Here is a 12,047-nt window from a genome sequence, read left to right as displayed (position 1 = left end):
GATGCCTCGGTTCGTTGCTCCCCTCCCCCCCCCCCCCCCCCCCCCCCTTCCCCTCCCTGACATTGCCTCTATGGGCACCATGTACTCGATTAACACGACTGTGTGCATGGGAATGCTGCCTGACCGTGAGCCCAGCGATGAGCTCAGTTGGGGGGGGGGGGGGGGGGGTTGGGCGGGACGCGTCAGGCATCTGGCACACTCATCGCCAGCTTTGGCATGACGGATAACCGACCCCTTCTGTACCACGAGACGCAGAGTGAGGCACTGTGTGCGGTCCATTGTCTCAATGCTGTTGTCCAGGTATGTTCCATGGTGGCAGAGGGGCGCGCGGGCATGGGTGGGCGTGGGCGCGGGCACAGAAAGGAGGGGAGAACTCACCGGCCATTGGGAGGCATGGGCATGGGCATGGGCATGGGCATGGGCATGGGCATGGGCATGGGCATGGGCATGGGCATGGGCATGGGCATGGGCATGGGCATGGGCATGGGCATGGTGGGCAACGTGGTGTTGGCGGACATGACGGGCGACGGGCGGGCGTCGGGCGGGTGACGGTGGGCGGACATGGTGGACGATTCGGCGCGCGCGGACGATCACTTTGCCACACCAACAGGCACCCATGTTTACCGAGGTCGATCTGGCCAACGCGGCGCAGGCACTTGAGGCGCAGGAGCGCGAGCTGCGGGCGGCAGCAGGGCTCGACTCGAAAGAGTTTCTAGAGTACGTGGCGTCGGGCGAGTCGGCGTACGTGGCCGACGACGGCAACTTTTCCATTGTGGTTATGAATCGGGCACTGGAGGCTGTCGGGCTCGAGGCTGTAGCTGTCGAGCACCCTTCGATGGTGGCATCGGTGGCGGCTGACCCGTCGGCCTTTGACGCCTACATTCTCAACTCGGGCGCGCACTGGATCGCGCTGCGCAAGCTGTACGGGACATGGTACAACCTCGACTCTCTGGAGGATTTGCCGACGGTAGTGACCGACTTTTACCTCGCTGCTTTTCTCTCGTCGATGCGTGGCGCTGGCTACACCGCGTTTGTGGTCCAGGGCACGTTTATGACTCCGCGCCAGTTCCAGCCCGACTTTGACCTCGAGGGCGCCGACGCATCGCCACACTACAAGTTTCCGCGGGCGGCTGGGCGACCGCCGCGGCGGCGGACCGGGCGGCGCGGTGATGGCGGCGGCGGTGACGGCGGCGGTGGCGACGACGAGGAGTCGTACCAGCTCGCGCTCGCGCTGGCCATGTCAATGCAGGCAGCCAGCGATGCAGTGCAGGGGGCGGGGGGGGCAGGGACGGGCTAGGTAGGATAGTCCTTGGGTTCATTCGGGGTTAGCCTCGGCGAGCCACTTGAGCCAGGCGGCGGCCTCGGCCTTGCACTCCTCGTATCCGGGAGTGGAGCGCGAGTCGCTGGCCCAGGCCTCAAAGGCCTCCTCCTTGATGACATCGTTGTCGTAGTAGGTGTGGAAGAGGTACGGCAGCAGCTCGGGCGGGAAGGCTCCGTCGGCAGCAGAGGCCAGGTCCCAGACGTAGGCCTGCAGCTCAAAGACGCACTCGGCCTGGGCCTCGAGCGAGGCGTTGACAACGACAACGAGGATCGAGGCGTACTTGGCCACGAGCTCGGTGACAGTAGTCTTGAGCTCCGAGTCGGCAAAGCCGTTGGCGAGCGGTGCCATCTTGGCGATAAACTCCAGGTTGGCCGCAAGGGCCGCGCGAGCAAACTCGGGCGACTCGCGGAGCTCGACAGGGAGTTCAGCAATGAGCGTGAGGACGTCGTCGATCGAGGTGCCGCCGACAAAGGCGGCATAGAGGACAGGCTGCATCTTCTTGGCCTTGACGCGGTGCACCTCATGCTCGGGCTTGAACAGGCCGTCGAGTCCGGCGCGCGACATCCAGTCAGCAAGGCCGGAAACGTCGGCCATCCGCCCGGGCAGCACTTCCATGAGGTCGATGGACGACGCCCGCCAGGTGGCGACGACCGAGGCCACATTGCCGCCGCGAGCGTCCTTGAGCGCGCTCACAAACGAGCTGACGACGCGGTGCGAAGACATCCCAAACGGCTCCAGGGCCTCCGGGGTGAGCACATCGTCGAGCGCCAGGTTGTGCGCGTCGATGAGGAGTGCCGCCGATGCCGCGGCGTACTTGGGCGCGTGCGGTGCGTCAATCGAGAGATCCGGCAGGGCCTCCATAACCATGGCGAGCAGCGCCTGCACGTCAGCCGCCGAGCTCAGCAGCTCGGTCGCCTCGAGAATGTGCGCGAGGAGCTCCTGCGCCGCGGCCACATCGTCGGCCTTGGACTCGTACATGGCGAGCAGGCCGCCCGCGATGGCGACCCATGCCGGCGCGGTCTCGACCTCCTCGATGCACTGCACAGCCTCGGCGGTGTCCTTGGCGGACGTGTACTCCTTGAACAGCGACTTGCCGGCCTTGTGTGCCTCGGCAATGTCCTCCTCGGTCAGCGACTCGGCACCCGAAGCGCTCGCGTCGGCCGAGCCGCTCGCGTCGGCCGAGCCGCTCGCGTCAGCCGAGCCCGAGCCACTCTGGGTGTCCTCCGAGCTCGAGCTCGAGCTCGACGAGCCGGCCTCGAGAAGAGCAAACAGGTTCTGGCCGACCGACGTCGACTTCTTGGTCCCCGAGCTCGACTTTGGCTTGTCGTCCGACGACGACTTCCAGCCGCGGGCGCCCGAGGCGAGCGACGAGCCGCCGCGCGACGGGCCGAGCGTCAGATGGTCCTCCGAGGTCGCCGACGGGCGCTTGGCCGTGCCCTGGTTGACCGTCGACCAACCGTCGCTGTTCGACGCCTTAGCCTTCTTCGACTTGCGGGCGTTAAACTGCTCCGGCCGCTCGTAGTTGTTGCGGCTGACAGCAAAGCGGTCGGTCGCCGCCGGGCGCTGGTACCGGCCACGGTCGCGGTCGCGGTCGCCACGGTCGCGGTCGCCGCGCCCGCCCCGCTCGCGCCGCCCGCCCCGCTCGCGCCGTCCGCCCCGCTTACGGTCGCGCTTGTCGTTGCGCGCAGCCTCGGCGGCCGCAGCGCGCTCCTCGGCGGCCTTCTCGGCGTGAATCTCGGCAATGGTCTTCGGGCCCTTCTTCTTGCGGGCGTTGCGGAACTCCCACCCATTCTTGCGCGCCGCAATGATGTCCTGCAGGTGGAACCGGATCCGCGACGGGACCTTGTCCGACGTCGAGAGCGCGGTCATCCGCTGGAAGTACGCCTTCATGTACTGCGCAGCCTGCGGGACGTCGAGCATCTTGCCGACCGTCTCCATCAGCTCGCAGAGCGACTCGAGCTCCTCCTCGTCCGGGTTCTCCGGATCCTTGAGCAGCGTGAGCACGCAGTCGTGCATGATCCGCGCCGAAATCATCCGCTGCTTGAACAGCTCGCCGATAAACTTGATGTTGCCCAGCCGGCGGAGCTTGAGAATGTGGTTCTTCTCGCGGATTTCCTCCTCGGTCATGCCCTCCTTCTCCTCCTCCGACAGCTCCGTTGGCCGCTCAAACTTCTCCTGGCACTGGTTGAGCAGCAGCCGCCGGAACGACACGTCCTCCTCCTCGCCCTCGTCGTTGGTCTCGGTAAACGTCTCCACGTTTTCCTGGAGGAATACACAGAGCGCCGCGTACATCGACGCAAACGGTCGCTCGTCGATGGCCTTGTCAAAGATGAGCCCGATGAGCTCGCGGAGAATGGCCGGCGAGGAAATGCCGACCTCGACCAGCTTCTTCGACAGCCGGTCGAACTTCTCCAGCGTCAGCTTGTTGAGAATGCCCTTGGCCGCCTTGATCACCCGCGCGGTCTCGTCGAGGTCTGCCTGCGACGCAGTCGCAGGCTTCCACCGCGACTCGGACAGCTCCAGCGGCTTGACGTCCGCCGGGTCGATCGTCGGCCGGCCCTTGCCACCGCCGTTGTACCCGCCGCGCCGACCACGGCCCTTGCGCGACCCACGCTTGCGCCCGCGTCCGCCGCCCTGGTAGTCGTTCTTCCGCGAGTTGCGGTTCGACCGCCGGCCGCGGTTGTTCGCCTTGCCGCGGCTCCGCTGCTGCCGCGGCTCAGCACGCTCCATCTCCTCGTAATGCTCCTTGAACTTGCGGAACACGTCCGAGTCCGGCGGTGCAGTCAGATCCTTGAAATGCATCAGCTGCTCGCGCGTGTACCGCTTGATCTTGCCGGGCTCAACCTCGTGCGGCACTGCACGCCGTGCAGCGGCCCGTGCCTCGGCCTCAGCCGCAGCCGCAGCCTCAGCCGCAGCCTCGGCCGCAGCCTTGGCCGCCGCAGCCCGCGCCTCGGCCTCGGCTGCAGCCGCCGTCGCCTCGGCCGACGAGCCAGCCTCATCCGCGTCGGCAGCCGGCTTGTCCTCGGTCTCGGCGGCGTCCGGCTTGTCCTCGGCCTCGGCCTCGGTCTTGGTCTCGGCCTTGGTCTCGGCCTCGGCCTCGGACGCGTTCGGCTTGGGCTCGGCCTTAGTCTCGGCCTCGGCCTCGGACGCGTTCGGCTTGTCAGCACCATCAGCAGCAGCCTCAGTCTTGGCATCAGCCACCGCCTCGGTAGTAGCCTCGGTCTTGGCATCGGCAGCAGCCTTGGCCTCGGCCTCGGCAGCAGCCTTGGCCTCGGCAGCAGCCTTAGCCTTCTTGCCGGCCAGCTCGTTAATGTCGACCTCCTTACCCTGAGGGGTAGAGACGACAATCTTCGAGGCAGCCTTATACTCAAAGATCGACGCAGCAGGGTTGAGCCCGGAGCGCTTGGCAGCGGCCGGCGCAGGAGCACCGGGGCTCGAGTGCTGCGTGTAGGCCGCCGGCGGCGCACCAGCGTACTGCGGGAAGCCCTGATACGACGGGTACGGCTGGTAGCCCTGGTACGGAGCATATCCGTACTGCATGGGGTACATCTGCTGCGGCATGCCCTGGCCTTGGCCCATCGCACCAGGATGGCCCTGCTGGCCCTTTTGGCCCTGCCCGCCAGCCTGCCCGCCAGCAGCGCTGGCACCACCGGCACCAGCCTCGGCGTCCGAACCCAGCGACGGCGGTGCCGTCTTGGTCCTGGGGAACGGCTCCGCCGAGGACTCGCCGAACTGGCGAGGAACTGGTTGTTTCACTCTAAGCACACATTCGAGCGGTTCGGCTCTCCGTGAGTCTGCTCTGGCTCTCCCACCGGTCTCTTCGCCGTCCCTGGGCGAGGGCCGCCGCCAGCCGACCTGCAGGCTCTTGCCGGAGGCATCCCAAAAAAATGGGGGCGTCACCAGACAGGCGGCGGTAGGGCGAACAAGGGCGGGGAATGTGATATAAAGTAGCCAAGAAGGTAGACCAAGGTGTAACAACTCGCTACATCCAACTGGTGTTCTCGTGGCTACGTTATTCCGTCTGTACATGGCATGGCTATCTCCAAAGACTCCCTCCCCTTGCGGATGGGTTCCTCCATCAAACTCTGCTCGCCGGATGGGAAGGCAGCGGGTCAAGGGGGGCACCTCCGCCGCACCCTTCCTGGCCTGCCATGGGCTCAGGAGGTAACCATGACCAGTGCTACTTGGTTGTCTACATCAAGAACATCTGATACGTACTCATTGTCATTTCCGGACATGCCCTCCTCGAATGGGCGAGCGGTGCAAGGCCGTGGCTCCTCCTTCTCTCGCCGCTCCAACTCGTCATCGTCGACCATGTCGCACGAGCCGCGCTCGTCTGCTCAGGCGAAGCAACCAATTCCAGTCCCGGCAAGGTGCGGCGTGCCACGGCGAGCCACATCATCACCTCCAGTCTTTGATCTGAGAGTGCGTTGAGGCCGGCGGGTAGTCGGCGTGGAGGCGTAAGGGGAGAGGGAGAGGATGTGGTGGATGCGATGATGTGTATCTTCGACCACGTCGGCTGGATGCCAACCCCAAGACGCCGAGTGGCTGGCTGCACTTGGTGGAAGCGCTGCCGTGGCCGCTGGGCCTGGCCGGTCTTAGCACTTGGGTGACGGGGAAAGCGATGGAGGGTTTACACGATGATGCATTTGCGTGGTGGAGGGGGCGACGGCTGCGAGGCGATGGCAGTTTCGATCGCAAAGTGGATGAGCCCCGGGACGGTGGTGAGGGCGGGATATGCGTGTGTGCGCTGGGCACTCGAGGCGATGTGCGACTTGGCGGCGATCTCAACAAAGGCGACCGCGGCGATAGAGTCTGCAAGGGCCTGGCCATCCTGGAATGTCACGGATCGCTCAGAGTCGGAGGTATCGGCCTGGAGGCCAACAAGGATCCGAGGCACGCCTTCGGGCCGTGGTGGTCGATCTCGGGGACAAACTTGGCAGCGATGCGATCGAATGATGCACGCGAGGCCACCGAGTAGCAGAGAAGGAACACATCAGTATCGACGTAGCCGAGCGGGCGTAAGCTGTCGTACTTGTCGCCACCGGGCGTGTCAAAGAGCGCGAGTATGATCGGCCGAGGCTCTGTGCCTGACTCGGGCGACTCGTGGACGACTTCGATGCACCAGTCCTGGATAGGAGCCACAAAGTCGTGTGGGAACGCGTCGTCGCCGTAGGTGGTGAAGAGCGAGGTCTTTCCCACGCCATCGTCACCGACGGCCACAACCTTGACCCTCTGCATTACCGCGGGCCTGTCAGTCGGGTGAGCTGCCACTCCGCAGCTACACATTCAATGGTTGCCAATCGTAGGGGCAACTAAGCGTTGTCCCTACTGATCGGCTGCGATTAGCCTGGACGGGCTTGACTCGGGACCAAATACTGCTTGGGTTTACATGATGGTTGCCAATCGTAGGGGCAACTAAGCGTTGTCCCAACTGATCGGCTGCGATTAGCCTGGACGGGCTTGACTCGGGACCAAATACTGCTTGGGTTTACATGATCAAGCACTTGTGCTTGGATCGCGGCGTGCCTGATGTCGAGCTACAGTTCTCGAGCGCTGTCTTGATGGCGAGCTGAAAGACGGCCGGAACAGTTGTGCGGAGATCCGAGTCGGTCTCGGAATCAGTGCCGAGGTGGAGGAGTGACGAGACTTCGACAAAGGCAGCGGCGCCGATGGCATCGGCAAGCTCTTGGCCGTCCTTGTATGTGACTGTCCGATCGTCTTCGGGTATGTCGGCCTTGAGCGCGACGAGGATCCTGGGAGCATCGCCGCAGTGGTGGGTGATCTCGGGAGCGAACCGGGAGGCGACGTGCTCAAACGATGTCCGTGACGCCACAGAGTAGCAGACGAGAAAGACATCTGTATACGGATACGAGAGCGGACGCAGGCGATCGTAGTCCTCGCAGCCTGTTGTGTCCCACATCGAGAGCGAGACAGGCGTCGAGCCGAACATCACATTTGTCCCGCCATAGTTGTCCATCACCAACGGCGTGTAGCCCGTGTTGCCCGTGTACCTGTTCTGCGTGTACGTGAGGAGCAGATTGGTCTTCCCCACCCCATCGTCTCCCACCACCACAAGCTTGATATTCTGCATGATGAGGCGATGGCAGATTCTGGGAGAGCTTACCCATCAGATCAACGACTACGCCGAACCGCCCCGTTTTGAGCTCTCTCCCCTTGCGCCCAAACGGGGGACGGCGGGGGGGGGCACCATCGACCGACCGACCGACCGACCGACCAACCGACCGACCAACCGACCGACCGACCGACCGACCGATCGGTGACGGCCACGGCCGCGACGACGGCCTCAACCACTTGCCTCATCTCCTTGCCTATGGTACGAACGACTCCTGCCTCCTCACCACCCCAAACTCTCCCCATTCCCCCCAAACTACCTCTTCTATACCAAGGTGTGCTTATTTTCTCTCCATCTACCATGTTCCGTCCCTCATGCGCTTGGACATGCGGCGCAACCTGCGCGTGACTTGGTTCGACTCGGTGGTGATCGCCCTCCCTGCCCCCCTTCCCCCCCCTCCCTCCCTCCTCCCCTCGACCCTACCGCCACACTCACTCCCTTGGTACACTATACGTATGCTCTATCTCTGTGACACTCGCCTATGTGGCTGCTGTGGCTCTATGCGGTGCTGGTGGCGGCGGCATGCGGGGTTTGGACCGGTCCTGGTCGTCGTCGTCTCCCGGTCGACGTGGGCATGACCATGATGGCGATGGTGATGGCGATGGTGATGACCGACTTGGTCCGCTTGGTGTGGTGACTGTCGTTGTCGTTGGTATGATGGTTCTGGTGGTGACGAATGGATGGAGGCAGTCGACCCGCCGTAGACGCAACCAGATCGGTTCGCAGGATGAGGCTGGCAGCACGAGCGGAACCAAGTGCAAGTGGCCCATCTGCGGCTACGGATGCTCGGCCTGCTGCTCGGTTATCTCGGCCTGGGGTCTGGTCATGCTCGCTGTCCTGGGCTTCTTGTTCTCTGGCAACGATAACCTCGTCGACCCGGAGGGCGAGATGAACAAGTCCGACAAGGAGAAGACAGGCACCGCCTGCTACATCGCTGCAGGCATGTACCTTGCCACCTTTATCTTCTCGGTCTGGCAGTTCAAGCTCAATACATCAAAGTAAAACCCGCGTGCCGCACCCGTTGCCCCTGCCCCTGCCCCCGCACCACTTGACTCATGGCCATCGACCTCGCGCGGTACGGGCGGTGGGAGCGGATCTGCCGACTGGAGAGTGGCGACGCATCCGAGGTGTGTAGCAGCTCGGGCGAGACCGTGCTCCACATCGCCGTCACCTCTGCACATCCGCCATCGCGGAAGCAGTTCCGCACACTGCTGCGACTCTGTGCTCAGGTGATAGACGCCAAAGCGGGGTCGAGCAGCCTGACGCCTGCGGCCGCCCTCTGTCTCGCTGCGGGCAAGGACTCGCCGCATGCCGCCGGCATGCTCGCCGAGCTGGTAGTGGCGGGTGCGTCGGTGACGGCTCGCTCACGCGGTGGCGAGACGCTGCTCCATTGCGCTGCGGCGTGCAATGCCTTCCTCCTTCTGCGACTGCTGGTCTGCTCGGCGACGGTGCCCGAGGGACGCAAGCTGTTGAACGCCAAGGACGGTGCCGGGCGGACGCCACTGGCGGTTGCTGCCGCTGCGGGGCATCGCGAGGCGCTCGACGTGCTCATCGTCGCAAAGGCGGATCTGGACGCAGTCGATGCCCGCGGCCGCACCCGCTGCACCTCGCCACCGCTGCTGTCTTCCCCATCTCGGTCTCCAAGCTTGTTGCCGCCGGTGCGCGGCTGCGGATCCAGGACGAGGTCGGCGAAAGCGCGCTGGATGTGGCGGTCCGGCTGGCACAGGCTGAGGCTCGCGCGGGCGTCGGCTCCGGTGAGGCCACGCTGCTGGCAACGTACCTCGAGCGCATCGCTGGCGTCCCGGTTGGGCTGCGCGACCCGGACGTGGCGCTCGACGACGGCATGGTCTCGCTGGAGGCCGCCGGCAAGGTGGCGGCAGGACTTGGCTTTACCCTCACTGCCGTCGTCGCGGCACTGATGGCGCTCGGCGGCCCGTGGGTACTCGTGATTGTCCCGCTTGGTCTCGGCATGATGAACTTTGTCAAGTCAAACCGCAACGTCATTAGCCACCCGCGATGGGTCCCGGCCATTTGCTGCGGCCTCATTTCTAGCACTGTGGCTTTTGTATCTACCTGGGCGGGCTACGCAAGCACGTCCGAGTGGCTGATGTGGAGCTGCGGCGCGATGGCGGTCCTCATCTCGTTCCTCCATCTGGTCACCTCGCCGTCAGGCGTGTACCTCGCACCACGGTTCCGCACGCCGCATCCTGGCTTCCCGTTCTCGACGACCAAGCTCTCGCTAGTGAGTCCTGCGCTCGACGAGATGCCGGGCGAGATCCGCGGTGCGGCACAGCCGATCGACATGTACGCGTGGGCGCCTCCGACGCTGGTTGCCGGCTACTGCCAGACGTGCGACGCCGTCCGGCCGCTGCGGGCCAAGCACTGTGCGCGGTGCCGCGGATGTGTGCCGGCCATGGACCACCACTGCGATGCGACGGGAACGTGCGTGGGTGCCGGCAACCACGGCCCGTTCTATGTCTTTCTCCTCTTGACTACCGCATACACTCTCGCGGCGCTTGTCCATCTCGTGCCTCGGACTCGGCTCGGCGCGGTGGCGTGGTGGGCGACGGTCCGATCGGGCACCCTGGTCAGCAGCAGCTTGGACAACGTGTCGTGGGTCGAGCTTAGCTGGCCGATGTGGAACTCGCTTGTCCTTGTCTTTGGTTTTGTCTTTGCTGGCGCCATCTGGTTTTCCCAGACCTGGTTCATCTCGCGCAACGAGCTATTCAACGAGGTCCGCAACGGCGCCAAGTATCGGTACTTGCGCAACAGTGATGGTCAAAAGTTTAATCCATTCGACGAGGGTGTGGCCGGCAACTGGTGGGCCTTTGTCTCGGGCGCCGACCGCAGCTTCCCGGCGACGCTCAAGTGGCGGCTGAAGGCGCAGGCCATGGCCAGCGGCGAGCGGCAGCGTGGACTCCATGCTGTCTAATGGCCGGCGTCAGAGCGCTGTCGCTGGATCGATCGGGCGCGCAAGCGGAATGCCCGAGGTGGCATCAAGGAGAGCGGCAATGGCGTCGCGCTCGTCGCCCGTCACCGGAGTCATGGGCGCAAACGGGAGGCCGGCTGTACCTGCGCCGGCGATGTCGACTGCGGCCTTGAGGCCCGGAATGCCATAGGCACCAAGCTTGTTGTTGGCGGTGGCAAGCGCAGCCTGTTCGCGAACAATGGCCTGCATGCGGTCGGCGGAAGCGCCGTGCTCGAGAACGGCCGACGTGGCGGCGGTGAGTGCTTCGACCCGCGCAGCGCAGACGTTGGCGAGGCCGGTGATCGAGCCTGCAGCGCCAGCCATGAGCGCTGGGACCAGAATCGACGGCGAGCCTGTGATGACCGCAAAGTCATCGGCGTTGGCCGTCGCCGCCACCAGCTGCTGGAGCCGGACAACCGAGCCGATCGAGTCCTTGATGCCAACCACGTTGGCATGGCTAGCGAGCTTGCTGACCATGCTGGGCGTGAGATCGACGCCGACAGTGAGCTGAGGAATGTTGTACAGAACAACCGGGAGCGGTGCCGAGTCGGCAACTTCGAGGTAGTAGGCGAGCAGATCGCTCTTGCTTGTCATCGGCCCGTAGTAGTGCGGCGGGACGACCATAAGGGCGGCAAAGCCAGCGGCGGCAGCCACCTCGCCCAGCTCGCGGGACTCATCCGGACAGTTGCCGCCGGTTCCTGCGGTGAGAAGGAGCGGCGAAGCTGAAGGATCATCGGCTCGCCGGCGCCGCTCTACATCGCCCACCACCTCGAGCACCGTCGCCTTTGCATCAAACGCCAGCGAGGACCACTCGCCCGACGAGCCGAGTGCCACCAGGCCCGTCACGCCCGACGCCGCCTGCCTGCGAACGTTATCCTCGAGCGCCGCGAGGTCGAGCGAGCCAACAGAGCCCGAGCATGCGCTTGTGGTCGCCACTCTCGGCGTGACAAGCGCAGTGAGTGTGAGTCGCCCTGTCCGGAGCAGGTTCATCCTACCGTAGCGTCTTGTCCGTTAGACAGGTGGTCTCCGGCATGAGCCAGTGATGACGAGCAGCGTACTTCTCACGACAGGTCGAGGAGATCGAGGTACATGACGCTGTTGCACTGATCACGCTGACGGTCCCAGGGTATATCCGCCAAAGGCAACAAGCAAGTTGTCGATGAGGGGGGTTGGGGGGGGAGGGGACGGCAACTGCACGCGGGGGGAGGGGGAGGGGGGGAGCACGATAGGGCACGCGATCGTACTCCCTTACACACGGCATATGTCATGATGACTGTCGTGGGTATAATGTAGAGATGATGGATGGGTGGAATGGAAAGCTTGAATCTATGTCTTGCCCATTGATGTGGCTAGCGGGGCATGAGCAGAGAGGGGAGGGGAGGGGGGAGGGGAGGGGGGGAGAGGCGTGAGTCGCCTGCGTGGTGCAAGGCAACGGGGACGAGGACGGGAGCTGTTACCTGACTACCTCAACCAGTACACACTCGGGTGGTCATGTCATCGTACTCTGAGGAAGAGGGTGCTGTGGATGATGTGCTTGTGGTGCATGGTATGTGGGTCGGTGGGTCGGTGGGGGTGGGGGTGGGGGTGGAAGGGACGGCAACGGTCGAGGTGGACGGGGGGGA

At 64.6% G+C, this 12,047-nt stretch overlaps 8 protein-coding genes across 8 annotated transcripts in view; 4 read left to right on the top strand and 4 right to left on the bottom strand.

The window, feature by feature from the left end:
• The first annotated feature begins 207 nt into the window (after positions 1-207).
• Positions 208-1,747, top strand: AMSG_01750 (ataxin-3). Its single transcript, XM_013905812.1, has 2 exons — positions 208-300; positions 611-1,747. The coding sequence occupies exons 1-2, from the start codon at positions 217-219 to the stop codon at positions 1,295-1,297; spliced, it is 771 nt and encodes a 256-aa protein (XP_013761266.1). The 5' UTR covers positions 208-216; the 3' UTR covers positions 1,298-1,747.
• On the bottom strand, positions 1,299-5,474 carry AMSG_01749 (uncharacterized protein; the record flags this gene model as incomplete). The annotated part of the gene is made up of 2 exons (XM_013905811.1): positions 1,299-5,021; positions 5,458-5,474. The coding sequence occupies 2 exons, from the start codon at positions 5,472-5,474 to the stop codon at positions 1,316-1,318; spliced, it is 3,723 nt and encodes a 1,240-aa protein (XP_013761265.1). The 3' UTR covers positions 1,299-1,315.
• Positions 5,475-5,935: 461 nt separating this feature from the next.
• On the bottom strand, positions 5,936-6,562 carry AMSG_01748 (uncharacterized protein; the record flags this gene model as incomplete). Its single annotated transcript, XM_013905810.1, has 2 exons — positions 5,936-6,194; positions 6,254-6,562. The coding sequence occupies 2 exons, from the start codon at positions 6,560-6,562 to the stop codon at positions 5,955-5,957; spliced, it is 549 nt and encodes a 182-aa protein (XP_013761264.1). The 3' UTR covers positions 5,936-5,954.
• A 234-nt stretch (positions 6,563-6,796) lies between these two features.
• AMSG_01747 (Rac1 GTP binding protein) lies at positions 6,797-7,415 on the bottom strand (the record flags this gene model as incomplete). The annotated part of the gene is made up of 1 exon (XM_013905809.1): positions 6,797-7,415. The coding sequence occupies one exon, from the start codon at positions 7,413-7,415 to the stop codon at positions 6,813-6,815; it is 603 nt and encodes a 200-aa protein (XP_013761263.1). The 3' UTR covers positions 6,797-6,812.
• A 696-nt stretch (positions 7,416-8,111) lies between these two features.
• Positions 8,112-8,459, top strand: AMSG_01746 (uncharacterized protein; the record flags this gene model as incomplete). Its single annotated transcript, XM_013905808.1, has 1 exon — positions 8,112-8,459. One exon carries the CDS (start codon positions 8,112-8,114, stop codon positions 8,457-8,459), a length of 348 nt encoding a protein of 115 aa, XP_013761262.1.
• A 53-nt stretch (positions 8,460-8,512) lies between these two features.
• AMSG_01745 (uncharacterized protein) lies at positions 8,513-10,389 on the top strand (the record flags this gene model as incomplete). The annotated part of the gene is made up of 2 exons (XM_013905807.1): positions 8,513-9,034; positions 9,103-10,389. The coding sequence occupies 2 exons, from the start codon at positions 8,513-8,515 to the stop codon at positions 10,387-10,389; spliced, it is 1,809 nt and encodes a 602-aa protein (XP_013761261.1).
• AMSG_01744 (dihydrodipicolinate synthase/N-acetylneuraminate lyase) lies at positions 10,380-11,415 on the bottom strand (the record flags this gene model as incomplete). Its single annotated transcript, XM_013905806.1, has 1 exon — positions 10,380-11,415. The coding sequence occupies one exon, from the start codon at positions 11,413-11,415 to the stop codon at positions 10,399-10,401; it is 1,017 nt and encodes a 338-aa protein (XP_013761260.1). The 3' UTR covers positions 10,380-10,398.
• Positions 11,416-11,896: 481 nt separating this feature from the next.
• The window catches only part of AMSG_01743 (uncharacterized protein), a 1,490-nt gene continuing 1,339 nt past the window's right edge, over positions 11,897-12,047 (top strand). Inside the window, exon 1 of the mRNA XM_013905805.1 lies at positions 11,897-11,971. Within this exon, the coding sequence (XP_013761259.1) occupies positions 11,917-11,971 (55 nt within the window). The 5' untranslated portion in view covers positions 11,897-11,916. The remainder of the gene's footprint in view (positions 11,972-12,047) is intronic.

This window comes from Thecamonas trahens (assembly GCF_000142905.1).
Source record: "Thecamonas trahens ATCC 50062 unplaced genomic scaffold supercont1.7, whole genome shotgun sequence".
Lineage (NCBI taxonomy): Eukaryota > Apusomonadida > Apusomonadidae > Thecamonas > Thecamonas trahens.
The sequence above is the reverse complement of the archived record's forward strand: the minus strand, read 5'-3'. Positions and strand labels throughout refer to the sequence as shown.

What these genes read in the sequence shown, in the direction of transcription:
- AMSG_01750 (XM_013905812.1), top strand. Translation starts at nt 217, where the DNA reads ATGACGGATAACCGACCCCTTCTGTACCACGAGACGCAGAGTGAGGCA. An exon ending in GTCTCAATGCTGTTGTCCAG is followed by an intron (nt 301 to 610) that starts GTATGTTCCATG and finishes CCACACCAACAG; the next exon opens with GCACCCATGTTTACCGAGGT.